At 41.6% G+C, this 27476-nt stretch overlaps 1 protein-coding gene across 6 annotated transcripts in view; it reads left to right on the top strand.

The window, feature by feature from the left end:
• Positions 1-26971, top strand: part of st6galnac3 (ST6 (alpha-N-acetyl-neuraminyl-2,3-beta-galactosyl-1,3)-N-acetylgalactosaminide alpha-2,6-sialyltransferase 3) — a 37691-nt gene extending 10720 nt beyond the window's left edge. Inside the window, exons 1-6 of one of the 6 annotated variants that reach the window (XR_008386279.1) lie at positions 427-1715; positions 3224-3415; positions 10324-10736; positions 23145-23252; positions 24179-24294; positions 25884-25950. Coding sequence is in view for 5 of the 6 variants with exons in the window: in XM_053628433.1 (XP_053484408.1) it covers positions 1614-1715; positions 3224-3415; positions 10324-10736; positions 23145-23252; positions 25884-26073 (1005 nt within the window). In the remaining variant the exon portion in view is untranslated. Of the gene's footprint in view, positions 1-426; positions 1716-3223; positions 3416-10323; positions 10737-23144; positions 23253-24178 lie in introns of those variants that run through there. The other 5 variants (XM_053628433.1, XM_053628436.1, XM_053628435.1 and 2 more) reach the window with 5 other exon arrangements.
• The last annotated feature ends 505 nt before the right edge of the window (positions 26972-27476 follow it).

The raw sequence follows: 27476 nt of genomic DNA, 5'->3' as shown, positions 1-27476 counted from the left end.
AGCAAATATGAGGAGATTTCCGACGATGGATATTCCAACGTTGCCGTGTTACAAAAAAATTAAAACGTGGCTCTTCTTGGAACTTTCTTGGGTCACGTTGCATATTTAATGCACTGTAGTTTTCTGTAGGAAAAAAAATGCAATGTGTGCTAGCAGCCTTTTCTGTCCTTATCACAGCATCGGAAGCTTCCACGTCTTTACAAGCTGACGCTCAGTGTTATTCAGTGCCAGTTCAGATGGTGTTGACTTGCGAGAGGCGACATTATTACTTCTTGAGCTTTTACATTATTCCTCCATCTTGTCTCTTCGCAAAGCTAACAAGCACGTCCTGGCAGAAATGATGAGGTGCCGCAGTGTGAGAGGTGAACAGGAGAAAGCGGAGTGCACGGTAAACATTCCCTCGACTCTCGTGATTATCCGGAATTGGATTTTTAACGGCTCGTTCGAGCGTGAGTGCAGGAAGCGCGCGCTTTTTTGCATTTCTAATGTCATTTTCACGCCGGAGAGCTCTCGGTTAGCGCTTCCCCACAAGATGCCCGTTATCTTACAGCTGTGCAAGCAGCTTCTGAATGAACTCTGGGAATTGTTACGTGAACGCGACTCAAAAATTCAATTCATTTCGAATCTCGAAGCGTTTAAAGGAGCGTCAAGTGCCTTCGAGCTTCCCCTGATTTTGTGGAGATTTGGAAACAGAGCTTGAGAAAATCGGAATGAAAAACAAGAACTATAAAAAAAATATAAACTGCATCAGATCCTGAGTTCATCCTTGGACACGTTTCTCACGAGTTACAACAGTGTATTTTGGCCACAAGCTTCAGAATTCTGAAAGTGAATCTTGTAAAAAAAAAGTTTATAATAGTCCTGAGGGGTGCAGTTTCTGCTCATAGCTTTAATTATGATTTCATTCATACCCAGTTTATACGAATTATTATACACTAGCTGGACTGGAATTATTGAAAATGTGGTACAGCGGTAACATTTTTGTTCACCTCATCTGAAAAACTTGCAGTAACGGTTCGGGGGAGGGGTCAATTTAGCGCTTGTATTTACGGTTTGGGGAAGGGGTCAAGTTAGCGCTTGTAGTTACGGTTCGGGGGAGGGGACGAGTTAATGCTTGAAGTTACGGTACGGGGGAGGGGTTCGAGTTAGCGCTTGTAGCATTTTCCAAAAACTTTATTTTGTAGAAAATCCTTACAAATTAATGAAAAGTTACAACCGGTCATCATTAACATGCTTAGCACTCACACCATTAAATCATTCTCGGACGTTCGCATTTCTAGAAATTTTGCTTGCTTTGCTATAATGGCAGTGCTTTAGCCGTGCCACGGCGGCACCGTTGCCTTTTCCTTTCTCTCTTTCTCAGTAATCCCTCTCTCACTGAAAAGGCGGTAATGGGTGAAATTGTGCAGAACGTAGGGCCTCTGCAGCGATTATCCTGACTGATAGCGGGATGATATGTCGCCTGTCTGTGAAAGCTCATTGACTCCGTCTCGCCCAGATTTGACACGCCATTTTGCCGTGATCTGTGTCTTCAGATTGAAATCGACGCCGGAGAATTTTTGTCTTTTTTTCCCCTTTCTTCTTCCCCTCGTCTCACCGTGCCATGAGAACGGATGAGAGTGACAGCACGAGCCAGATGGATGTTTTTTCTCAACGTCTCGCCCATGTTCCTTGTTATTCGAACACTAATGACACTGACTGCATCAACTATGAAGGTATCATTAAAAACATCACGTTGGGGGGGGAAAAAACGATACAAGGGTAGCGAAGCCTTTCCAACTTTGTATGCATAACAAATCAAATTGGATTCATTTATCAGTTCTCTCATCTAGCTATCTAACTGCAAAATAGTGCACCACCAGCTGTTACTTTATCGAGTAGATTAACCTGTATTTAGTATTTGGGACTTAGCCTGGGTCTCGATTATGCTGTATGTTCATTTTGGTCATGGGCCAATCACAATGAGGTATAGAAGTCTTTCTGAAAGATTTTGAATGGTGCGTAAAAATAGGAAGTTTTTGCCATAGCTGAGCTAACATTTTCTCCATGTTGCTTCAACTCGTATCCAATGTCTTTTATACACTTTTCTGGCGACAAGCTTCAGGATCTTGAAGTAATGTGGTTAGCAGTTGTTCATGTTCATCGCTAATTGTAATTTAATCAGAAATCAGGTCTCAAATGATCAAACGAAGTTCAAGATAAACTTACTGTAAGGATGTAAGAAAAGTTACCAATTGGTATGAGTCGGGTGAGGGGCGGGGCTTGCGCTTGTAGCTTTACTTACGATTCTGTTCATACTTCTTCCGAATCTTCTTCAAAACGGTTCTTCACTCTATTATTGTGTATAAATCAAGAGCGCTACAGAGAACACTTGTAAAAAAAAAAAAAGGGAAGTAGTGAGTGAAGTAAATATTTGCGTTCGCTCTTTACATACGCACAAACAATGTTAGAAGTTGTATACCCAAATATCAGAACATGTACTGTATAAGGTGATGTTCAATTGCTCTTTCTTTCTTTTTTTTTTTTTAAATGCCTTGACCTACATGCACGAGAGCCACCTTATTTTATCTTTGCTGCACAAAAGATGACTGAAGTTTTTCCCCCGGAAGGGACACCAAACGACAGTACTGATGTAACACGGTGCAAAATATTTGCACGCGAGCCCTAAATGGCCGTATATTTGCGTGTCAGCTCGGCCTTTGATGTGTCCCAGAGAAGTGAGATGTTTGATGTGGGAGATCTGAGACACACAGACAGCCTCAGACAAGTTCCGAGACGATTTCAAAGCGCTTCGAACTTCTGAGAACTTTTGCATAGCGTTCTGGTGGTTAAAGGAGCCCCGGCCAATCAGATACAGGGTCAAGGATGCCACGTTAACGTGTACAGAACTGACTGTGCCATTATCGACGCCATTATTCCTTCTTGGTTGTGAAGTGAAGTTTGTTAGCTGGTGCCGAGGGATCGATGTAAGCTCAGGAGCAGAAGTTACCCAGAATGCATTGTGATCCGATGTCATTTTCATTGAAAAAAATGTATTCCTCTTATGACAGTTCCTCAAGGTTCCTCGACGGTTCTTTCTTTCAATGGTTAATCTCAACTGTTCAAATAGAGGTGCATTGGTCTATTAAAAAAAACACGATGGGGTGCACAAACTTTTGCATTCCTCCCATTTCTCTGCCACCACTATTACTTGTATTTGACCTGATCTTATTCTCTGCTGCAGAAGAAGTGGGTGATAGCGAGCAGCCTGGTGTTGGCCGTGTCTCTGTTCTTGGTGTTGGTGAATTACTCGGAGAAGCCGTACTTCCGGCTACAGCCGATGCTGAGACAGAGTTTCAGCCCCCGATGGATGTCGTCACGGTTACACAAAGCGGCACGACCACATCTGGGCTATGTCAGCGTGCCCAAGAAGGAGGTGAGAACCTTAAAATGCTGCAAAATCTTGCCATTTCTTTCACAGCATTTATAATATGTTGATGGTCTGTTACACAAAAAAAAATGCTAGCTAGTCAAGATTCAAGATTCTAACCAACCCGTATATGGACTCAAAGACACACCCGTCAAACATTTCAGAGTAGCTTGTAGCAGGTTTTCTGAAATATCCTGTCAGGTTAGCTTATATGTTGTCTCAGCCTCAAAAACTCACAGCCCACAAGTCACAAAGCACCTGATAGCTTTTGTACACTTTTCTGGCCACAAGCTTCAGGATCTTGCCACGAACAATCAGATTCTGCGTTCGTCTAAACTTCAAAGTTCAGATTTTCTTCTTCTGAGTTAAGTTGAATGACTTATGAATGACTGGCTCACATATACACGCTTCCACGAGCCGGTTTCCAAACTTCTTAACAACTTGACACAAAACACACTGGCAAGTAAATGAGATATCTTGGCCAAGTTGTGTCTTTTTTGTGAAACTAGGTGGGTCTTGACCAGAATTTTGAGCGAAGATGAGCAGTGATGATTGTACACGTTTATAAATATAGCTTAAATTCTAGTTCATTTGAATTTAGCTATAAATTTAGCTCATATGAATATGACTAAAATTTCCTGTCAGAAATCATGTTAGCTAGCACAAGACCGTGCTATAATCAAATGCCAGTAACTTCCTTCTTTGTACTTGAAGAACACCATATATGGACTCAAAGACACCTATATTTCATTAATGACACGCCCTAATCAGAGCTCCTCTCAAAGACGCATGGACTCAAGGACATCTGGCGGAGAATGTAATTTGTAGACAGGTCTTATTGTCTACGTTGTTTGTACTTAAGAATAATTCCATCCCGTTTTTTTTTTGTTTTGTTTTGTCTTGTCCTCACTTGATGATAGATTACTTTTTGCAATGAAATCCCATTCAGACTTGTCCAGACAGGATTACGAGCCCCTTTCTCGTGACACCACAGCAATAATATTGTGTTTTAGTCATCTCTATAGCTCAGGTTTTGGGGTTTTTTTTTCTTTCCCCGAGAAAGGTCTGCTGCTCATATTCATAACAACATGCCCGGTTGTTTTCCTCGTCTGGCCCTCTAGCCATTAAATTATTCACATAAAAACATTAACAATAACGGCTCAGCACCCTCGTCGCCGCAATGGAGAGCCGCCAAGGTCACCGGGGAGATTATCTGAGACGGATTTGTGATTCATAGCAGCATCAGGGAGCAACGGTAATGCCCTTTAACTGCACTCCAGGGGATTAGCACTAGAGTTAGCATGCTTTTTGTTCCCCCAGGACCAAATAGAGCAGTCAATAATCTTTTTTTTTTTAAAACCCTTTTACTTTCTTTTTGTCTCAAAACTTTAAGAAATGTAAAAAAAAATAAAAAAAATAAAATTGTTGTACACCAACTTTAGGCTGTAAAGAAGTCTGATTATACTACAAAGTGACAGACAGGAGCTGCAACCTATCAGAAGAAAGAGATGAAAAGCTAGCCGGAGATATTCAGATGATTTGTCCTCGTTTTTGTGCATTACTTTCTGAATCATCGTCTTTTATCGTTTATGGGTCTCTCGTCGTTCAAACCCGGTCTTGTAGGACTGAAAATAACTCTGACGGGAGCATCGCCAAGATGGCTGCTGAGTGGACAGACTTTACTAGAAGGATATTAATAATACTGCAGAAATGGCAGCATTTCATTAATTACATCCTCAGAGTTGGCACAAGAACACGTATTGAACTATACACTACTAAACACTACATCAGTACAGTGCCCTCCACTAATATTGGCACCCTTGGTAAATATGAGCAAAGAAGGCTGTGAAAAAGGTCAAAAAGTTCAACAATAGACAATTTTTCGCAGCGTTGTTTGCTCGTATTTACAAGGATGCCAACATTAGTGGAGGGCCCCGTACATCATTGGTGCCGTGACTATTTACGTATACTACTTACAGTAGTAGTGTGCATTGAGTGGTTTGGCACGCAGCCACCGAATTCTCTCTCAGCCCTGAATAAATTATAATAATCATGCGATTGTACTCGGATAACAAGGTGAAACAAAAATGCAAATCCAAAACGGGATTGTAGTGGCTGTGCCGTTCTCCCACCTCTTATTAAACGGAAGGAGAGATGAAGATGTTGGCAACAGAGTACCAAAGGTCGCCAGACAGTGAAAAAAAACCCCAACAACATCAGTTCGATCTTAAATTATTTCGCTTTGAGCGATCCGGACTTCTGGAATAAGCAGTAAGACTTCCGGTGTCTTCCGGTCATTACTTCCTCACACCCGTGATCATGATGTTTGGACATCGATCGGCTTTGAAGCCTCCACCGTGCCAGTGGCGTTTATGGAAATTGAGTCTCGAAGGCACGGGTGTACATGGAGAACATAATCAGCATTACAATGATAAACCCTAAGCGCAAACCTCTTTTTGTTAGATGTCTGGAAAAACTTTGTTATTTTCATCTCAAAGCGCGAAGCATCAATGCGTACACACCGACATAAGACACGATGCGCTACACCACCAATCCGTATGTCCCTTCGTTACGGCTTGTTCTTTCCTGCTTTTAGACTGTTTTTTTTAGAAGAGATATATTTACGCTACACGCTCATTTTGACATGGGGTAAAAGAAAACGTTTTTGTCACATTAACATAATGTTAGTAGCTAGCTAACATTTAATAAATTGGCTAATGATTCTTTGGTTAAAACCGTGGGTTTGTATTCAGAGGTACTTTTGGACACCTTTAAGGTAGTGTAAGCTCTACAGCCTGCCTAGGATAAAGCATAATAAACCTGTTTTAACAACAGCAAAAAAATAAATAAATAAATAAATAAAAACCCTGTCAGAGTGAAGGCTGAGTCCCCAGGCTGTCTGTGTGTCTCGTCTCGGGCTTCAGCTGTGTTCTGGAGCGGTCAGGTGCATCAGCTCGTGAACTCATCGGGGAGACAGAAAAACAGTGGAGTTTTGCGTGCCACTTTTTAGGAGCGTCTCAGGAGCTCTCCACATCGATCCAGTCTCGAGCGGAGTGGCTTTGATCGGCTGAGATCGGTGCCAGAGCCGAAGCCGACGGGGCTTATTACCTTTTCCATTACAGAGCAGCTCCTGAGCTTTTGTTTAGTGGCAGAATGCTGTGGATCGATGGTAGGGGTGAGGATCGAATTGGCGATGATGATATTACATGATATCATGACTATGCCTGCCTTTGCGGCACACATTTTGGGCTTATATTAGGGAAGAACGCTGTAATTTTACTTGAGACGTGAACGGAATCTGTTTTCTTTTTTCATAGATGCTGAAATATATATATATTTATATATATATATAAAAACAGGTTCTGGTACTGACCAGTCAAAGCGACTCATAACTATATACCTATCAATGGTTAATGACCAGAAAGTTGCAAGCTCCTTAGACCTAATCATGTAGAATTGGATTCTGTCTTCAGCTTGGTGAAGCGTAGGCAAAATGAATAAACATTAATATTGGCCAGACTGTAGTCTATTTTAAGTCTTTGGCTTCGCTGCTTTCTAAAAGGTCTTATTAATATCGCGAAGACAGCATTAACTTATTACTTTATGTTCTTGGTGCAGAATTACATTTAAAAAAAAGAAGGCTTGTACTCTTTAACAGCAGTGGATTTTTCTTCTACTAGTCATCACAATTATGATTATGGTGCTGAACTGTGTCTCACATTCATTAAGGCATTAGTCATTAGTATAGCGGTTTACTGCAGCATGGAAAATGAAAGATCGTGTACTGTTGTGTCATGTACTGTCCTCGTCAATCTGCACCGGACACAAATGAACAAACGGTTACCAGTTGGTGTTTAAGCAATAGATTTAAGCAGTGTGATGAATCGAAAGCTTGACTGCAGCTTCATAAGGCAGAAATGAATGATAATCCACCTGGAAGGACGGTCCAGTTTGTAGCCTCAGATTCCTGTTCTTGGCTGACAGGACGAGTGGAAGCCTGGTGGACTTTTGCTGTAATAGAACTTCCACCTCAAGGTTAATTGTGATGTGAGATGCTTTTCTGCTCACCACGGATGTAGACAGTGGTTATATGAGTTGCCGTAGCCTTCCTGTTAGCTTGAACCAGCCTGGCCACAAGGTCTTTCCTTTCTGTAGATTTGCTGCTCACTGGATGTTTTTTTTTTTTGGGTTCATTCTTCACACAATTCTGTATAAACTCTACAGATGTGAACGAAAATACCAGCAGATCAGCAGAATTGTTCTTTACCCAAGAGTAAAGAACAGTGGTGGGGCAATGGTGGCTTGGCAGTGGCTTGGCGGTTAAGCTGGAAGGTCGGGGGTTCAAGCTGCCACTGTTGGGCCCTTGAACAAGGCCCTTAACCCTCTCTGCTCCAGGGGTGCTATATCATGGCTGACCCTGCACTCTAACCCGAACTTCCTGACATGCTGGGGTATGCAAAGAAAAGAATTTCACTGTGCATATTTATATATGATCAATAAAGACTCATTCATTCATTCATTCATTCGTTCATTCATTCAAGAGTACTACAATTTTACTTCACATTTATAAGCAAAGTGTGCTATGCTACTCAGCCCATGCACGTTGTGTACACAAACACTTGAAATACAGATGCTACGCTACTCTCAGCCCTAGAGAGGTTATTTATTTATAAATGGCGGTCAGGAACTTATAAATAAAGGAGTCGAAGGAGGTCAGTGGTTTGTGTGTGGTTTGCTATCGGAATACGTAGCGCGAACGCACACTTTGGACTTCCAATTCATCTACTGCGCAATGGGATTTAGCCCTCTGATCACCTCTAGCTAAAGACAGAGATGCAGCAGCGCTTTAATGATAGCTCAGGACACTTAGCTTCCCAGCCAGCAAGAGGTCAGAGTGACCAGAGTTTCAACGTGACCTCTAACAACTACTTCCTGTTCACGTCCTGGTTTTGATTATTGTTAACTTCTTTTCAGTTTCTTTTACCAAGTCTTGCCAGCTGTTTTGCAAGCGCTGAGGCTTTGTTGTATATATATATCGGTTTATTCTTTGCATTACCCTTTGGCCACGATTTAACAACCGGCGATTGTGTTTTGACCTTTCGCCTACCTTATTGTTTTTGGATTTCGGAAAAGGATTTCATTGCTTGATGGGACAATACTGTACTCACCTTTTGCTGAAAAAAAAAAGGTCATCTAAAAAAAAAAAACAACAACAACACTGATTCGAAATAGGGGTCATTTCATTGAACATTAAACCTATGTGTGAAAAAACAGGACAGTTTTCTGAGGGTTAAGAATTTCATGGTAAATAATGGAAAACATATCCAATAATCGTGGTAGTGGATGGTTCTATGCTTGCTGTTTCATATCAATATTAATAATGCTCCTAGTGCTCTAAAGTCCTTGAGGGTGATTTTGCATTACGGCCCTCTCCTGCCATCCAATTAAATCATTTTTTCTGCATCCTAATATATGCCTTTATAATATACTACATCAGGGCTTTACCATCAATCAGGGAAATGTTTTAGCGTCAGGTCAGATGCGAGTGAGTAGAGTCTCGGCGATGATGTAGACGATGTAGCTTTTGGCAGGGCCGGCCCGATCGATCGTGCGCAGCGAGTTGTGAAGATTGGACTTGGGCTGCGAGACGCCGCGCGTTAATGCAGGCACCGGAGCGCGTTCACAGACTGTCTGCCTCCACTAAGAGGCTTAGAAAATACGATAGGGTTATGTGAGAGACCCTGGCTCCGCTCTGCAGAAAATTGTTCACCCCCTTTCCTTTTCACCTCGGACATTTACGAAATGTCTCGTTGTTCTTACACTTAACGCTTGACCAGCTGAAAAAAAGAATAAGAAGAAGAAGAAAAAAAAGAAAGGCTGATGAGCTGCTATAGCATAACTGGTCTCATGGACACTGCACAGTATTAAACGTAACTATAAATTGTAATTGTTGGCAAATTGCTGTGAAAATAATCCACCGGGGTGGGTGGGAAGAGTAACTCCGATTTACGCCAATCCACATCACACCTCTATGCACTTTTTTTTTACAACACAAATAATACAAGTTTTCCTAAGAGTGTACTGTACAGTGTGTCCCACTGATCCAGCATCATACAGTAGGAGAAACATGAAAAAATGGCAAAAAAGAACCACAAAACCTGGTACGTTCTCTTTGACTTTGATTTCCTTCAAGTAGAATCGTTCGGATTCGTTCTTACTTGTTCGGATATATTGATGGAGAAAACGAGGCGTTTATTACAATACATGCAGAAATGAAAAACAAAAACAAAAGCAACGGTTCACATCTGATATTAAGAGTATACGTTTTAAAATGTTAGTATCAGAGTCAGTTCCTAACTGAAATGTGACATTCTGAGCATGGCACTGTACGCCTCCATCACTGTCAGTCAGAGGCTCTTTCGACCACATTCAGAAGAGCATCAAGCAAGAACAAGCCCTAGTTTAAAGAGAGAGACCCGTCCAACAGCAATCAGCACTTATCCTCTACTCCGGCTGCCTAAACGGAGAGAGCAGAGTGATGGATATGCCGCTCAGACTCGGGTGATGGCTGGCGGCGGATCAGTTGGCGCAGCCGAGTGTTTTGTTGGCAGTGGCGGCGTTCTGTTCTGCTCTCGCACCGCCAACGATTAGCTTCACTGTCTACTTGGACAAGTGCACTTTCACACGGAGGGTTTCTTCAACCTGGGGTGAACCTACTGTGTATTTAATCAGCATTCACTCAAAATACACTCACTGGGTTATAGCAGTGTACACTCCCCAGTCCTGGTGCACTCATGGTGAGTCTCATACATAATGGCCACAAGCGTCAGGATCTTGAAGGTTGCAAACTGATTGGCTCTCTAAACTACAGTCACTCTTTTTATCTCTCTCTCTCTCTCTCTCTCTCTGTGTAGCCGCTGAAGCTGAGCTGTAACGTGTGCAGCGTGGTGTCGAGCTCGGGGCAGGTGCTGGGTCGCGGTGCGGGCGCCGAGATCGATCGCGCCAGCTGCGTTTGGCGGATGAACAACGCTCCGACGCAAAGGTACGAGAAGGATGTGGGTAACCGCACAAACCTGCGCGTGGTCTCACACACCAGTGTGCCGCTCCTGCTGCACAAACCGCAGCACTTCTTCGGCCCGGCGTCCAACGGCACCGTGTACGTGGTGTGGGGGCCGCGGCGCAACATGAGTCCGGACGGAAGCGGTGTCATCTACAACATGCTGCGGCACGTCGCCGCCGACTTCCCCAACGCTCGCATCTACGTCACCACTGACAAGCGCATGGACTACTGCGATGACGTGTTCAAGAATGAGACGGGCCGTGACAGGTGAGAGAGAAAGAGACAGCAATAGAAAGCGAGAGAGAGAAAGAGACAGCAATAGAAAGCGAGAGAGAAAGACAGAGCAAAAGACAGAGATAGAGAGATAGAGAGTCAGTGAAAAACAGAGAGAGAGAGAGAGAGAGAGAGACCAAAAACAGAGGTGAGGTAGAGAGACACACAGAGCGAGACAGAGAGAGAGAAAGAGAGCAAGAGACAGAGAGAGAGAGAGAGAGAGAGAGAGAGAGTGAGAAAGGAAGACACAGAGAGATAGAGACCAAAAACAGGAGAGATATCAAGCGACACACAGAGACAGAAAAGACACACAGAGAGAGAGATGGAAAGATAGAGATGCACACAGATAGAGACAGAAAAGAGAGAGATAGAGAGACAGAGAGATAGAAACCAAGAAACAGAGGCGAGATAGAGAGATAGAGACTGAAAAACAGAGCGAGACAGAGATACAGCAAGAGCAAGAGATAGTGAGAAATATATAAAGAGAGACAGAGAGAGAGACATGAAGAGAGAAATACATAGAGAGAGAGAGAGACATGAAGAGAGAAATATAGAGAGAGAGAGACATGAAGAGAGAAATACAGAGAGAGAGAGAGAGAGACATGAAGAGAGGAATACAGAGGGAGAGAGAGAGACATGAAGAGAGGAATACAGAGAGAGAGAGAGAGAGACATGAAGAGAGAAATACAGAGAGAGAGAGAGACATGAAGAGAGGAATACAGAGAGAGAGAGAGAGAGACATGAAGAGAGAAATACAGAGAGAGAGAGAGACATGAAGAGAGGAATACAGAGAGAGAGAGAGACATGAAGAGAGGAATACAGAGAGAGAGAGAGAGAGACATGAAGAGAGAAATACAGAGAGAGAGAGAGACATGAAGAGAGGAATACAGAGAGAGAGAGAGAGAGACATGAAGAGAGAAATACAAAGAGAGAGGGAGACATGAAGAGAGGAATACAGAGAGAGAGAGAGAGAGACATGAAGAGAGAAATACAGAGAGAGAGGGAGACATGAAGAGAGGAATACAGAGAGAGAGAGAGAGAGACATGAAGAGAGAAATACAGAGAGAGAGAGACATGAGGAGAGAAATACAGAGAGAGAGACATGAAGAGAGAAATACAGAGAGAGAGAGACATGAAGAGAGAAATACAGAGAGAGAGAGAGAGAGAGAGAGACATGAAGAGAGAAATACAGAGAGAGAGAGACATATATATCAATAGTTAACTAAAATTAAAATTAGTTTAGTTTACAAATCAGAATTTATATATATATATATATATATATATATATATATATATATATATATATATATATATATATATATATATATATTGATTTGTAAGGACCCAATTCGTAAGGGAAACTTAAATTTTTTTAACGTCTTCATTCCAACTTTTTTTAAAACGTTTTTGCTTTTGTGCTCCTGACACGCACTTCTTTCTAGCCATCGTATTCTTTGTGTGTGTGTGTGTGTGTGTGTGTGTGTGTGTGTGTTTGCGGTTAACGTCATGCGAGAGCGCGCTCATGTTCACTTCTCACTTGCTATAATTCACAGTTTTCATTTTATTTTATTACAATATTATTAGTTAACGTCTTCGTGTATGTAAGAAGAAAAAAAATCGCACAAAAAAAAAAAGAAATAAAATAAAACAATCCAATTACAGCAGTAGGAATGCTATTTTTTTGTCTAATGGCATCTTCTGCAGGGAAAGGAAGCCAACAGACAACAGCGTGTAGCAGAGACATACATTTACCACGGTAGGAAACGTGCGCGTGAGGCGACATGGTGATGAGCAGACGTGTGTGTAATATTGACAATAATTCAGTTGTAATAGAGCAGCCTGGTGCGTTGGGGAACAGTTGGTGGCAAAGCCTTGGCTTTGGATTGCATTTTAGGCGCAAAGAAATACTTGAAGCCGTCATCTGTGACGAGAACATGCGGCGAGGAGACATTGGCAGGGAAGATGATTTCGGTATCACCTGAAACAACGGCTGACTGGGTTAGGCCTAAATCACTTCAAGGTGTGCGGTTGTTTGGCAAGCCGTGTTTCACATAAAGCAAACACGCGTACTGGGAAAGATCACGCAATCTTCAAGGAATTCTCGACAGGACTAGTTAGATGTAGCTTAAAAATAGCCTGCGTTTCAAGCCTGGACATAATGTATTAATAGCTGCTTTTATTTGTCCTTTTGATCACAAGGCACCAGTAATGTACACTGGGTTTCATTTTCAATACAGATAAAAGGAAATCCTCTGAAACCCAGGAAGGGTGAAAAAAAATGGGGGAATAAATTACCATGTAAAATGCTGAGAAGTACAAAGACTTTGCCAGTAGTAGGGGAATAAACAAATAGCCTAACTAAGGAAATAAAAAAAAACAAACATTTATCAGAACATGAAAGAGGAAACACAACTTGAATATAAATATACATAAGCCATAAGACTCAAATATGGAAGTATAGAATATGGAGGACGATCTTGTGGTCTGTCGACACCTGACCATCACACCGATGTGTCGTTCTTCCCAAAAATGTTGACACAAACATGTTGTTATAGAACGTCTTCTATATAATGCCGTAGCATTACAATTTCCCTTCAGTGAGGCCCCAACCTGTTCCAGTATGACAATGTGCACAAAGCGAGCTCCATGAAGACATGGTTTGCCAAGGTTGGAGTGGAAGAACTCGAGTGTCCTGCACAGCACCCTGACCTCAAACCCTACTGAACACCTTTGGGATGAACTGGAACGCCGAGTCAGTGTCTGACCTCAGGAACGCTCTTGTCATTGAATGAACACAAATCTTCACAGCCACGCTCCAGAACCTAGTGGAAAGCCTTCCCGGAAGAGTGGGAGAGGGGGACTAAATCTGGAATGGGATGTTGAACAAGCACATATTTCTGCAAAGCAATGCCATGATCGTGAATTATGTGCTCACGTTCGTGTAGTAAATTATAAATATGAGCGGACGAAGACCAGGACCCTGAGGAATTCAGGGTTCCTTTTTGAATAGCAGCGTTGCTTATCTTTTTAATCCACTTCTTGGCTGATCAAAGTTTTGAGCGACTTGTCAAAACTAAGATAGACTACTGAGCATACGGCAGAATATCCATTTCCATCTGGCAAGCTGCATGTGATCCATCAGCATGGATCTGCGGGGGCAAAGTGTGAGAGACAGCCCATTAGTCTTGGTGTCAGACGTCCATATTCTCATTGGGAGTAGTGGTGTTATGGATATGAGTGATGGCAGGCCTAACAAAGCGGGTGATGAACGGATTTCCTCGAGCTCGCTGGGAGGTTTGGTGCGCCATTTTGTTCAGGATTACATTTTATGGCAAGGAGTGGTGATATAACACTCGGGTAGAAGCAGTGCACTCCTGTGAAGTTTTGGCCTTGTAGATATTCTGCAGAGATGCACAGTTTAGATGCCTACAGCAAGTCACAGTTGCTAAAGAAAATGTGCTACAAGCAGTAATATTTTGAAACCAAGAGAACAGATGTATTAAAAATGCATGATGCATATCCAGGGCTATGCGACTGTGGGTTAGCAAGTTCTCTTGGATTTCTTTATGACCTTTGTGACCTTTTGAAAGCAATGACAACTGATCTTAAGCCTAACTTTGTATCTTTAAAGCTAGCTGGATACTTTAAACGGAAAAAAAGAAGACGTTTGCGATGTGTGGGTACTTTAAAACACAACTCTAAACCACTGTATATTTTAATTGGACACCACCTACTTTCCGGGACTGCTCCACATATCACATGGTTTCTTATATAAATGCACAATTTGGTCAATTTCCATTTGCTTGCACTCACGTAAGCAGGATGTGGGATACGTTCGAGAGACAACTTAATCATAGTACTGTTTGCTCACCTTTCAAGCCCTACGTGTGCCTGCGGTTCTTTTAAATTTTGTTCTCTCATCATTAGAAGTGTGTACCGCTGGTTGATGGTTTTGAATCTTTTGCTATGTTGATTTGTGATGTCTGCAAAAAGTAGAGACTTTTATGGTCAGTGTCACAGGCTGGGATGTGATTAGCATGCCCATTTGGTCATGTGACAGTTTAATTTAGCATTGTCTATGCAAGACGGACTGCTGAAACGCTGAGTTGACTGACTTTAGACTTGACCTGGTTCGACTAATCAGAAATTTGTACGAGAATTTTGATTGTCTGACCTTGCTAAATGTCAATATGCTGGTGCATGCTAGCGCCTAATTAACACATGATTTGCTCTTGAATCATTCTTCCTGGTCAATTCATAGGACTGCTAATGAATCCTCCGACCACTAACTCCGCCCTCTTAACCACAAGAATATGTGACAAGCTACGACCAGTAACTCTACCCCTTAACCCTTAATCGTCCTTTTCACACAACTTGGATTCTTCTGGTTGGTTTCTCAGCTCCTCTTTTGCTTTCCTTCCTCACACCTGCCTCTTGCTTTCTCTTACTCACATCTGGCACTATTTCAGTATTCCTAATGTATACAGAGTGTCTCTACTCTTGTCATCCAGAGCAGATCCTTACCCCTGAGGTTTTGTTAGCAGAAATGCAGCATATATAGCTGTTCGCTGTCTGCTGCAAGCCTGTGTGTGCGGTATGGGTAACTGTGTAGATAACAGTGGACAGCACTCTTAAATCACACTGTCACATTACTATGCAGCTACACGAGGACATTTGACCCGCTGGACCTCACAAGGCAGTAACTCACTCCAGATATTGTAAGCATTGCCCTAGAGCTCGGTTTCTGCTAAACGTTCTTTTTTTTCCTGGAAAGATTTTTCAAGCTTAATTGTTGTTGCACGCATTAAAGGAGTTCATGGGGGAGCGTCTTATTATATTTAGCTCTCATCTGTAAAATCATTTTAGACTGAAATTGAGATATAAAGCCATTTGTTACATAATCAGGAGCTGGCAGCGTGGCAGCTTTTCCATCCTCAGGTGATATAAAACATGTGATGCAGTGTGTTTCAATAGAGCTACATAAATCATGGGTTAGTGTTCCAGCTGGAAATGGTATTGAGACATGGTATTGATATAGAGACAGGATTAGGTTTATAGTTGGAGTGGGGGAGGTTAATTTTTGGATGGAGACAGGATTAGGTTTATAGTTGGAGTGGGTGGGTTAAGATTTAGGATGGAGAAAGGATTAGCTTTAGAGTGGGAGTCGGGATTAGTTTTATAGTTGGGGGCTTAAGCTTTGACACTAATTTCATTTAACACTATTGTACAAACTGTTGTACAAACTAAACCTTGAAATAGACCTGTAGAAGTGATCCAAACCTTAATTTAAGAGGATATTTTGGATGGTACACTTAAAATGCACAGACAAACTCTCACTGCTTTTATTAAACAGCGTAGACATTAGCACAAAGAAAGTGCTGTCCAGGACTCCTCTTTCTCCCAGTCTAATTGAATCAGGCCAATTTCCCACTGTGCTGAAGAGTGCACCTGCATGTCATATAATATAACATGACAAATGTAATTAGGGCATAATTAGATGAACTGACTGTTTGTCTGGAATTAATCTGGCTAAATACGCACACAGAGCACCAATAGAGGCCAGCTGAAAAGAAGGCACAACAAACAGGCAACAGAGAGGCTACAGGTTCACAAACCCACTCAGTCTTAATGGATTCTCTCTCTCATCCTCTCATTCATTCAATGTGAGTCTAAGCAATTATAATGATGGTCGGACATCCAATAAACAGAGCTGCCAGTTTTTTAGGTTACCTTATATTACCTTGTAACTATACTCATTGATCATTTTATCAGTTACATCCTCCATATAGGCTGCTTTATTGGTATACAGTTATTGACTGTGTGCACAATTTGGGACTGAACAGCAGTTCTGTCAGCCAGAAACTAACACTGATGAAGGATCTTATTTATTAAGATCCCAATTAACGAATACTAATTTACGTGAGGTTTTGATATAAGTTAGGGTTACGCTTGGAGTTGGGCTTAAAGTTGGAGAGTGTTCAGGGTTGGGCTTCGTCTTACAGCTGGAAAGGAGTTAGGGCTGTGAATAGACTTGGGGTTTTAGGATTAGACTTAGGGTTGGAGAGGGTTTAGGGTTGTGCTTAGACTTGGACGTGAGGTTTTAGGATTAGTCTTAGGGTTGGAGAGGGCTTATGGTTGTTCTTCGAGTTTGACTTGGTTTTAGGGATAGACTTAGGGTTAGAAAGGGTTTAGGGTTGTGCTTAGAGGTAGAGCTGGGGTTTTAGGGTTAGACATAGGGTTGGAGAGGGTTTAGGGTTGTAGTTGGGGTTTTAGGGTTAGACATAGGGTTGGAAAGGGGTTAGGGTTGTAGTTGGGGTTTTAGGGTTAGACATAGGGTTGGAAAGGGGTTAGGGTTATAGTTGGGGTTTTAGGGTTAGACATAGGGTTGGAAAGGGGTTAGGGTTGTAGTTGGGGTTTTAGGGATAGACATAGGGTTGGAGAGAGTTTAGGGTTGGACTTAGGGTTGGAAAGGGGTTAGGGTTGTAGTTGGGGTTTTAGGGTTAGACATAGGGTTGGAAAGGGGTTAGGGTTGTAGTTGGGGTTTTAGGGTTAGACATAGGGTTGGAGAGAGTTTAGGGTTGGACTTAGGGTTGGAAAGGGGTTAGGATTGTAGTTGGAGTTGGGGTTTTGGGGTTAGACATAGGGTTGGAGTCAAGGTTTAGGAAACTGAAAGTATGACAGTAACTAAAAACAGTGACATGCGTTGAAAATCTGTTCAAAATATGACATGAACCTGAAATTAAAACGTGTAAACAAAGGTACAAATGGAAACCTCAATTATCTTCTCAGCCTTCCCAAGACTCGTACGTTTTCATTCTGTTGGTGTCAGAGCCACAAAAGTGCGTTGATTATTCTTACTGCAGTAAAGAAACTTTCTGATTATTTCACTGTCATAATTTCAATAAGCCTTCTCATTACTCAGACTTTTTAGGAGGTATTAATTCGCTGTTAAACACTGCTACGTACATCACGTCTATCACCCAGATGCTCAGTACTGATCCCTTTCCCTTGATGGATGGGGTACAAGGGGGTGCAAATACTTTGTGCAGCACAGCAGATGGGCTATAGACGGTAATTCCACACTTTACTTATTCATAAAGGATAAGTAAAGAGTAGATAAGTGCTGTAAGTAAAGGGTGGGCGAATGTGTCTTTTATGCGTGTCATTCATTTTGTTAATTGAGGTTTTAAAGTTTATTACCCCAGCCTTGCTCGCTGGTTTCTCTTCCTCGTTTTCCTCCCTGAGTTTATAACCCCGTCCTTGCCACTGATTATGTGGGTGATGTGACTAATACGTTTTCCCATCACGGATTTTACGCCTAGATTTTATGAAAGTGATTTGTGTCGGTGTCAGATTGTTATATCGGCCTGCATGAACTACATCGTTTTATACCGCAGCGCTGCTGAGTTCTCAATTCTGATTGGTTGGAAGTTGTTCATTTTCTCTAACAGCAGCTCCGAAAACTGCAGCTACAAATTGGATTTTTAAAAAAACCTTGCAATTGGTTTATACGGTGAAGTTTTCTTTGAGGAGACGTTAATTTAACATTTATAGAAGGTGTCTCCAGTGTGAGCGCTTCGTAACAGTCAGAGCTAAAAGTATAACTTCGACGTTTTCTGAAATTTTGACGACAGAGAGTCTCGGTAACACTTTGTAGCTGCGTTTTTTTTTTTTGTTTTCGTTTTTTTTGTCTTATTAACATCAGGAAAGAAAATAAAGAGAGGCTGGTGATGGAACGACTGTTTATAGCTGCTATAATATAAGTAACGCAAGTTATTTTCTCATATGTTGATGTTAAAACATGCTCGATTTCTACATTACAGCAGATCGTTCGTTGTTAGTTAAAATGCTGCCCAACTTTTTTATTTATTTATTTTTTTAAAATAATACACAATAACGTGATATTTCAAACCACACTAAACGTTTAGTGATTATCATGATAAGCTTATTCTCATTTTCTGTGTACCTGTCTTAATTATAAGTCACCGTTAGAAAATCCATTCTATACACTCATTTTTGGCCTATTTTTAGCAACAATTACAGTAAGCCGTCTGTAAAAGCTCGGCTCGGTAATCATCAGCCGTGGCCCTTCATTAACCTCGGGATATTCAGCTGTTTTGTATTCTTTCTTCAGTGCGGCGTGATGATGGAAGACCTGTAGTTGAGCAGGGTGAAAAACTGAAAAGGAGGAAAAGCCTGCATGTAATGCATTTCAAAAGCCTCCATCATTTATATGCGATTTTTTTTTTTTTTTAGTGGTTACTCAGCGCACTTTGGAGGAGGCATTACTAAAAAGGTCGCCTGAGGAGAATTACAAATGCTGAAATGATTCTCACCTCCTGCAAGCTCACATTTTTTTCCGTCAATATCTAACATACCGCTCGAATATTCATCCTGGACCTCGGAATATTAAATATTACATTTTGGCACCGTGTCCTATTTTTTGTTAAGCGTGAATGTTAAGATAATAATAGCTCAGCAGAGTCTTTGATCACAAGTGATTGTTTAAAAAAAATAAATAAATAAAATGTAACAAATAAGATATATATAATATAAAATATTTAGGTTTTAATATTTTCCCATTAGACCATATAATATCTTTGGCTTTTCAAACTGTTTCTATCTCTAAACACTTTTCCCACCATTACACGTTCCTATAAATAGTTTGTAAATTTTGTTGACTTTTTTTCTTTATCCTTATTATCTCTAGCAGGTGCTGCAGCGTGTACAGTGAAGTGATGCATCTTATCATTTTCATTTTTTTTTTTGCATGATCCTAATTAGTGTAGTGCTTTTATGGGGGAAAAAGCATACTGTAAGAATCTTTATTGAAATCTTTTCTATAAAACTTGCACTTCTATATTTATTTCACCTGAACAGCTTTGTTTTTTTTGTTTTTTTTTTTTTTAAAATCCATCGAAAGTCACAGCAGTGAGGTTCTCTTAGTACTCTAAACAGTAAAACCATGGTCTCATACGTTTTAATATGTATCAATTCACATGTAAAGCTGAGTTATGGGTGGAGCTAGGGTTCGTTAGTATGAACTTGAACAAAATCCGATTACATTCAGGTTGATATCGGGTTGCGTTTTAATGTTAACTTGGATTAACATGGATGCCCCGTTTGCATTGTGGTTCCCATGGCGCATATATCATGTTGGTTTCTGTTTTGGTTCTGTGTCCTCCCTGGCACGATCTCCCCTTCTGGCAGCACGCTCAGAGAGACGTAGGGCGCGCGCATGCACGAGCTACGTGCACGAGTGCTCAGCGAGCGCATGCTCTTCGGATGTTGATAACCGTGACATGGTTGTTGTTCGGGGGGTGTCTTTATTGTTCTCAGCTGCCAGCGCTTAGCGGTGATTATGTTTGGGATATATACCGCTCGCTTCCCATTACACCTCGTGGAGTATTAGATATAGTATAGTTAAAATAGTTAGATAGTTAATGTTATGTTCCTTGATAGATTTAGTTAGTTTAAACTTTAGATTAGTTCATCTACTCCCCGCTGGTTTTTCCGCTCCCAGTCCATAGTACTAGTTCATGTTTCTTGTTTTGTGTTTTGACCCTGTTTTCTGTGACCGCGACTTCGATTCCTGCTTTGCCCCGTTCATGCCTGTTTGCCGATCGCCCGACCCTTTGCCTGTTTTTGACTACGCATCTGTTTCACGTTTTGGATTTATCTGCCTGTCTCCTTTAAATAAAAACATCTTTACCTGCACCTGCTTCTGTATTCTACGCCCTTACGTCTCGCGACGTGACACTCCCCCTATTCTGTCGTTTGCCTGCTACCTGATTGTGTTCACCTGTTTCGTGTTAGTTCTTGATTCTTGTTTGCCTAGGTATACCTCGCCTTATTGTACATTAACAGCCACCAATCCTTGTTTTAGAGTTTGTGTCAGAATTGTTTTATAAAAGTTTTACAAAACACCTACATAAATGAAAAGTTCTTCGATTTTTTTTTTTTATTTGCAGCTAATCGGGATAATACACACACACACACACGAGGGCAGACCGTGTGGGCGAAATTTCATGTAACCTTCGGTCCTATAGTTCTTGTTCTAGTATGAAAGGGAAGGCAAAAATCCCATAATCCTCTGTTTGAGAGATTCCAGTCGATATTTATGGCATCAGTTTCATAATAGTATTGATCGACACAGCACAAAAGCTGACATTTTGAGAACTGGATGAGAAAATAGTAAAAATCTTAAAAATAGGCCAGAATTAGGTTTCTGAACAAACGCACTCAAACTGATAGCATGTGTGCGTTACAGATCATATAGATGTATCTCGCCTCAAATATCTGTATCTCACTTTAGTACTACAGATAAATATCAACTATCAATAAAGAGCAGCTCCACTTCATCAGACTACCACATCATTGACTGACTGAGTGTTTTGTTCCATACTTATCAAGCAGTCTGAAGTAGAAAAAAACCCCATTCATTTTCATGTATTTTAAATAGTGGACATAATATAAAAACAATGAGGACAGACCTTGGCAAATTAATTGCGTAATCAGAAATGTGGAAGTCCACTTTTTCATATTCACCTATTCACTGAAATACAATTGACCCTAATTAGCAAAATATCTGATAGAATACCTCAGAACAGGCCATAAGGACATAATTATCCTTTTTATTTATTTTTTTTAACCCAGAGTGAAATAGCACTGATTCAAAACGCACCCTTTTTATAATCCAGAGAAGGACACAGTTCAGGAATCACAAAAGCGGTGGAGGTGGGACGGTAAGTGTTGGCGTTAAAGCAATCACACTGAACATAAAGTCTTAATATCTTAGTGTTTGTATGAGACAGATCTGCACAAATCTAGCTGTAGGCATTATGGCGTATAAGTCGGTCCGGGATGTAATAAAGAATGTTGGGAACTCAATTTCCTGCCTGCTGAAATCCATAAGATGGCGGGTTTGGGGAGATAAAGATAATAATATAAGGCTAAGAGAACACGAAGGCGTGACGCTTTAGCTCTGCACGCATGAATGAGTCTCTGAGGAAAGAAATGCGTTTGGAAGGAATTCGAAATAAAAAGAGATGGTGTTTTTATATAGATATAATTTTTATCTGCCTTCACTTTTGGACTCTTCTTTTGCTTTCTGTCTCTTCGTACTTACTTGAGTCCTTTCACTGCAGCCAGAAGGATTTGGAGGATTTGGAGAAATTATTAGAGACACACAATGTCTGATTCGTGCACATAATCAATCAAGGCCATTGTGTTAGCCCTAACTTTGGCTGTTCAGAATGTTTCTCCTTTCTGTTTACACATTTCGGTGTACTCGTGCGTGGTCTGAAGATACGTGCTATCGATGCATCTGTAGTAAAAGTGGTAGTGTTCTCCTCACAGCATGTTAAGGCGTGGACATTAAGTGACCAAGGTCATGGTTCATTTTTATTTTTTTTTAGCTAAACACACAAGGTATTATTGGGAATCAGAGATTCTTCTCCAGAAAACCAGCGAGGTAAAGCGGTTCAACCTCTTTTTTTTCTCCTCTTCTTAACCCCTTCTAAAAGCAAGGCTTTTAAATCGCTCCACCCGCCGGAAGATAGGCCATTAAAAACGCATTGTGTTCCCCTGGGCACGCCTTTTACACTGAACAATGTCAGCTACTATAACAATACCTAGATAGCAGTTTAGTGAGCTGCGAAATGGATCGAGCTGTTGGTTTCCATCACTTCCGCCGCTAGGCACGAAACCCACTACTTTGTCTAAATGATTGGCAGCTCAGGCCCAGGATGCAAAGCATGGTCCATATTACCCAAGGTTGAGAGGAATATGAAAGCGCCGGCCGAATCGACGACGAGCGATGTTGGGATGCTTTTGGTTGCGGAGCGTGGCAGGGAAAAGCACGGAGCCCTGGTGTATTCTTTGCTTTGAGCATGGCTCTAGCTGTCAGAGTTAATTTCTCAGCTGCTGTTTATTCCCAAGCCGAGAAGCCGAGAGGGCGTACTGCTAGAGCCCGTCTCCATCGTTCTCACTCACGAGAAGCATCAAATGCAGCCGTGTAGCTGCAGCAGGATACAAAAGGCTGAGTGCGCTACTTATGAAACAAACAAAACAATCTGTTCTCTAACACTATGACAAATCAGCATGCGAGTCACAAATATAGCTTATGCCATATGGCTATGGAGGAAAAAAAAATGAAAAAAACAAACATTTTAAATACTAATATTAATTTTTAAACATGTATGGTTTTTTTTTTTTGGTTTATTAATAGGTGAGCGCTCATTACTCTCCAGGGTTGAAATCTAAACCGTAGCTCCATCACTCAGGATGATGTACCACCACGGCTGGTGATTTTCATTCCACTGAACATGACTCACTCACTGGGCGTGATGTGAATCTCAACAGTGTGATCTTTGACAAGGGTGTTTTTTTTGTTGTTGACAGGATTACATCGGGGTCATACCTGAGCACCGGATGGTTCACCCTCATCTTAGCCATGGACATGTGCAAGGAGATACACGTGTACGGTATGATCAACAACACCTACTGCAAGTGAGTTAGACGATTAACCTTTGTTTCTACATGGTCACTGACAGAAGAACAGCCTAAACAACCTCCGATGTCTATAACAGACTCGTTGGTCCATCATTACGATCTGCTTTTACCGAAATACTCTTAAAAGAATGCTTAGAATGCTTTTTTTTTGCATTACTAGGTAAACAAAGATGTTCAAATGAGAAATTATAGTTAGCTTGTGTGAAAGAAAATTCATATGAATTTGACCAGGTTGTTTTAAAACAGCTTCTAGATCAGTGGTTCTCTAACTTTTTGCAGCCAGAGACCCATTTAACTGTACAATAAATTCCACCAAAAGTACTCATTAGGTCCAAGTTGACATTGTTTGTAGGTCTACTTGTGTTTGGGCTGTTGACCTTTAGATGAAGGCCACTCAAAATTGTGCAGAATTTTGAAAAATCATAGACCCTTTGGCCTGCATTCACCATCCAACTGGTCTAGACCACTGCCTTTAAAAAACAAACAAACAAACAAACAAAACCTTGCCTTCAAGTGAGAAATATTGTTACTTATGCAAGGTAAGGGTTCAAGTCCATTGAGAATCATGCCTAAGTGAGAGATACCTCTGTTTTATGCAAACTACGCCCTCCGGTGCAGTTTGCATGGAAATACGAGTAGAGTAGTGGTCACCAACCCTGTTCCTGGAGATCTACCTTCCTGAAAATTTTAGCTCCAACCATAATGGTGCCCACCTATCCTTCCAATTATTGCCTTAAGAAGTTCTTGATCAACTAACTTGTGTTAGATTTTGGTTGGAGACGAAACCTGTAGGAAGGTAAATCTCAGTGAAGAGGGGTTGGTGACCACTGGAGTAGAGTCCGTAAGTCCGTAGTTGGGCGTGCGTAACTCGGCTCTGAATACCCATACCTGTATGAGTGTTTTGTATTCTTCCCATACTGCAGCCCCTTCAGAACCCGTGAAATATACGCTCGCCTTAACAAGACGCACCGAGACTGACTAAAAAGGAGGCTTGGATGATATGAAACCCTGATCTGAGAACAGTGTCAAATACCAACCTGTAGGTTCACTTCACATGATGTTTACTTCATAATTGCGATTTTTCATAAAGTTACATGACTATACATAAAGTAACAGTTTATGCAGATAATAAAGCGACACTGAATCAATATTTATTCTCCATAAAGCCGATATGAGCAGGGTTTATTTTACGCTTCTTGCCCATAGCGCTTTCCCCTGCTGACCGTTCTGGAGGAGTTATTTTTCCTGCTCTTGCTTTCCTCCTGCTCCTACATCTGTTTGCTGCCATAAGCTGTATGTGTAATGCTAAAGTGTCTGACCTAGTTATGTCTAGTGATATAAAATCAATCTTATTTTACCGTCACGTTACTGCTGTCTTAACAAGCTGTCATGCTTCACCCGACCCCGTTAGTCAGCAGCATGGCTTCGTAATTCCCAGTCCGGTTGTCTCGTTACTCTCTGCAGACTGCTCAGGGTCTGAATAGCCTTAAAGATGGTGTGCTTAGTATATTTGTAATTAGCCATCCATTATGCATTTTCCACCTGCTCCAAAACAATGAGCCAATTTCATTTTATAGCTAATCTCATCTCGGCCACCAGTTAAAGCTGCAAAGCGGAGGAACAGGGATCTTCTGTGGAGCCATTTCCAATTTCCATAACGAGACAGTACCGGAGGAAGGCATCTGTTTTAAAATGTTCTGCTCGGCTGTAGTAGCAATTGACCCTAAATGGTTTCACTGTCATTTAAATCCAACAGGTGCTCTGGGGTGTTGCAGGGGAGTGAGATTGAAATCGTTTATAACTTTGCAGGACCTGAGAAGAGAAGCAGAACGGAACAGACAGAGTATACTGTAACGCTACAGGAGAGTTTCACGCTGAATCTTTGTACTTTAACAGTAAATAGTGTTCGAGCGCTAAAGAATTGATTTCCCTTTGACTCGGATTTGATTGGTCAGCCAAGGCTTGTTTAGTTTTGCAGTGGAGCTGTGAGGCTAATGGAAATCTGTCTGGATGGAGACCCGTGGGACATTTTGAGTTGAAACTAAAAATAACATTTTTGAGATTTAGCTTGAGACAGATTTCTCTTCCTTGATGGCCACAGGATGGCTACAATCTAAGTGTTCTTCAAGGGTTCTTGGGATATTTTAGCATTCTTAAAGGGAAAGTCTCACATCTCACAGCTCGATCCTTGGATCCTGTCTGTCTGGATTTTCGTATTTTCTCCGCTCTTGTCCATGTGGGTTTCCTTTGGGTTCTCTGGTTTCCTCCCAAACACATTCTGATACATGGACTGGCAAATCTAAATTGCCCCTTGGTGTGAATGAGCGTGCGATGGTCTTGCGTCCGGTACAGGGTTGTGTGCATGCCTTGCAACAAGCATTCCCCAGGTCCAGCGTGACCCTGACCACGATAAAGCGCTCACTGAAGATGAAAGATGAATCAATCAGGGTTCCATTGGAAACATTCACTACTGGAGAGAACCTACTTCTACCTCCTTCTACTTTTTATACCTAAGAGTGACGTCTTAGCATTGCTTTGGTTCCCTTAAAGGTTTATCACGTCATGCGTGACATAACATAAGAACAATCACAATCTAATCCACTTTTCTATTTCCGTTCTTGCTCTCAGATCTGAAGGCTACAGGAAGGTGCCGTATCACTACTACGAAGCCGGAAACCGCGACGAGTGTGCCGAGTATGTCCTGCACGAGAATGCCCCTTATGGCGGCCACCGCTTCATAACAGAGAAGGCAGTTTTCGCCAAGTGGGCCAAGACACACCCCATGAAGTTTTTCCACCCCGAATGGCAGCTGTCATGACCAACACAGGACGACACCTTCTTTTGAGCACCAAGGCCTGATTGGTCCAAACACTTCCTGTCTTAATGCACAAACAAGCAGCAATGAACAGGCCAGAACAATCGTCTCAACCCATCCTGATTACTCACTGGTCACAGCGTGAGTCTAATGGGATATCATGGGAAGGAGGAGAGCCTTGCTAGGATGTTTTATGGTGGTGGGACACTGCATGTTTCTAAAGACAACAAGACAATTCCATAGCACATAGACAATTCTCATCACAACCTAAACTGCACGAAGGTTTTCTGAAAATCTCTGGAGAAGGTACGAAACAAGGTAGCCAGAGACAAATGAGCCGTATTTACTAACGTCTTGCATTTAAAAAACAGACAACGGTACTATCTTGTGCTTTACCTTTATTGCGTATGCATTTATAGCAGGGGTTCTTACATTTTTTTCCCCACTACTCCCACTAATGTCACTAGTCCCAGTAACAATAGCCTATCAGGCCTGCCAGTGGTGCCATTAAGCAGACCTTGCATACTGTACAACCATTAAAATTATTTTGTTTATTACCATGACGTCCCCCAAGGACCATGTTGCAATCCTCATCTTAAGAACCCCTGATTTATAGGAATTTCCATCTCGAAGTGCAAAAAAAACACAAGGCAGAGGATTATAGTAATCAAACGATTTATTCACGTTTATCACGGCTGGGTGTTTTAGAGTAAATCTGGAGACCCAAATAAGCTCTTGGCAATTTGTCGTTTGTTTGGTTATTTTCCTTCAGCATACTGGGGACCAACAACCAGTCAGCTTTACTCTACTGTACGCTCTGTACAACCTAAAAAAGTTCCTAAAGGGTTCCTTAATAGGGTTCCCCCAGAGATATAAAGTAAAGACCCTTTAAAGTTCTGGATATTTGTTTGTTTGGTTTTTTTTTGGGGGGGGGGGGGGGGGTATGTCTGTGATGTGCTTCATGAAATCAAAGTTTCTGAATGTACTTATTATTACTCCCCAACAGGTTCCTCAGGTTGATCCGTCTGGTGGAACCTGTAAAGCTCCTGTGCATGGTAAATGGTCCGTACTTCTGAGGTTTTCCTTTTGAGAACAGGTTGACGACCCCGATAGAAAGTTAGGACCATTTACCATTCTGATTGGCTACAAGGTCTCGTAATACACATCACATGTTTATAACAACACGCGTGCTATCGTAAAGTTATCGTCAGATGTTACTAGAAATGGATCAAAAGTATGACATGTTCTTGTGAATGTACTGTCATAGGAACATATCAGCTTCAGGGTGGTAACAGAGACTTTGCTGCCCCGTTGATTAATTTCCGTTAACACCACGTCCGGAAGTGTTTTATTGCTTTTCTGAGAGCATACTCAGCCGAACTACGTGCGATTTTAGAAACCACAAT

The sequence above is a fragment of the Ictalurus furcatus genome, chromosome 7, assembly GCF_023375685.1.
Source record: "Ictalurus furcatus strain D&B chromosome 7, Billie_1.0, whole genome shotgun sequence".
NCBI lineage: Eukaryota > Metazoa > Chordata > Actinopteri > Siluriformes > Ictaluridae > Ictalurus > Ictalurus furcatus.
The sequence above is the reverse complement of the archived record's forward strand: the minus strand, read 5'-3'. Positions and strand labels throughout refer to the sequence as shown.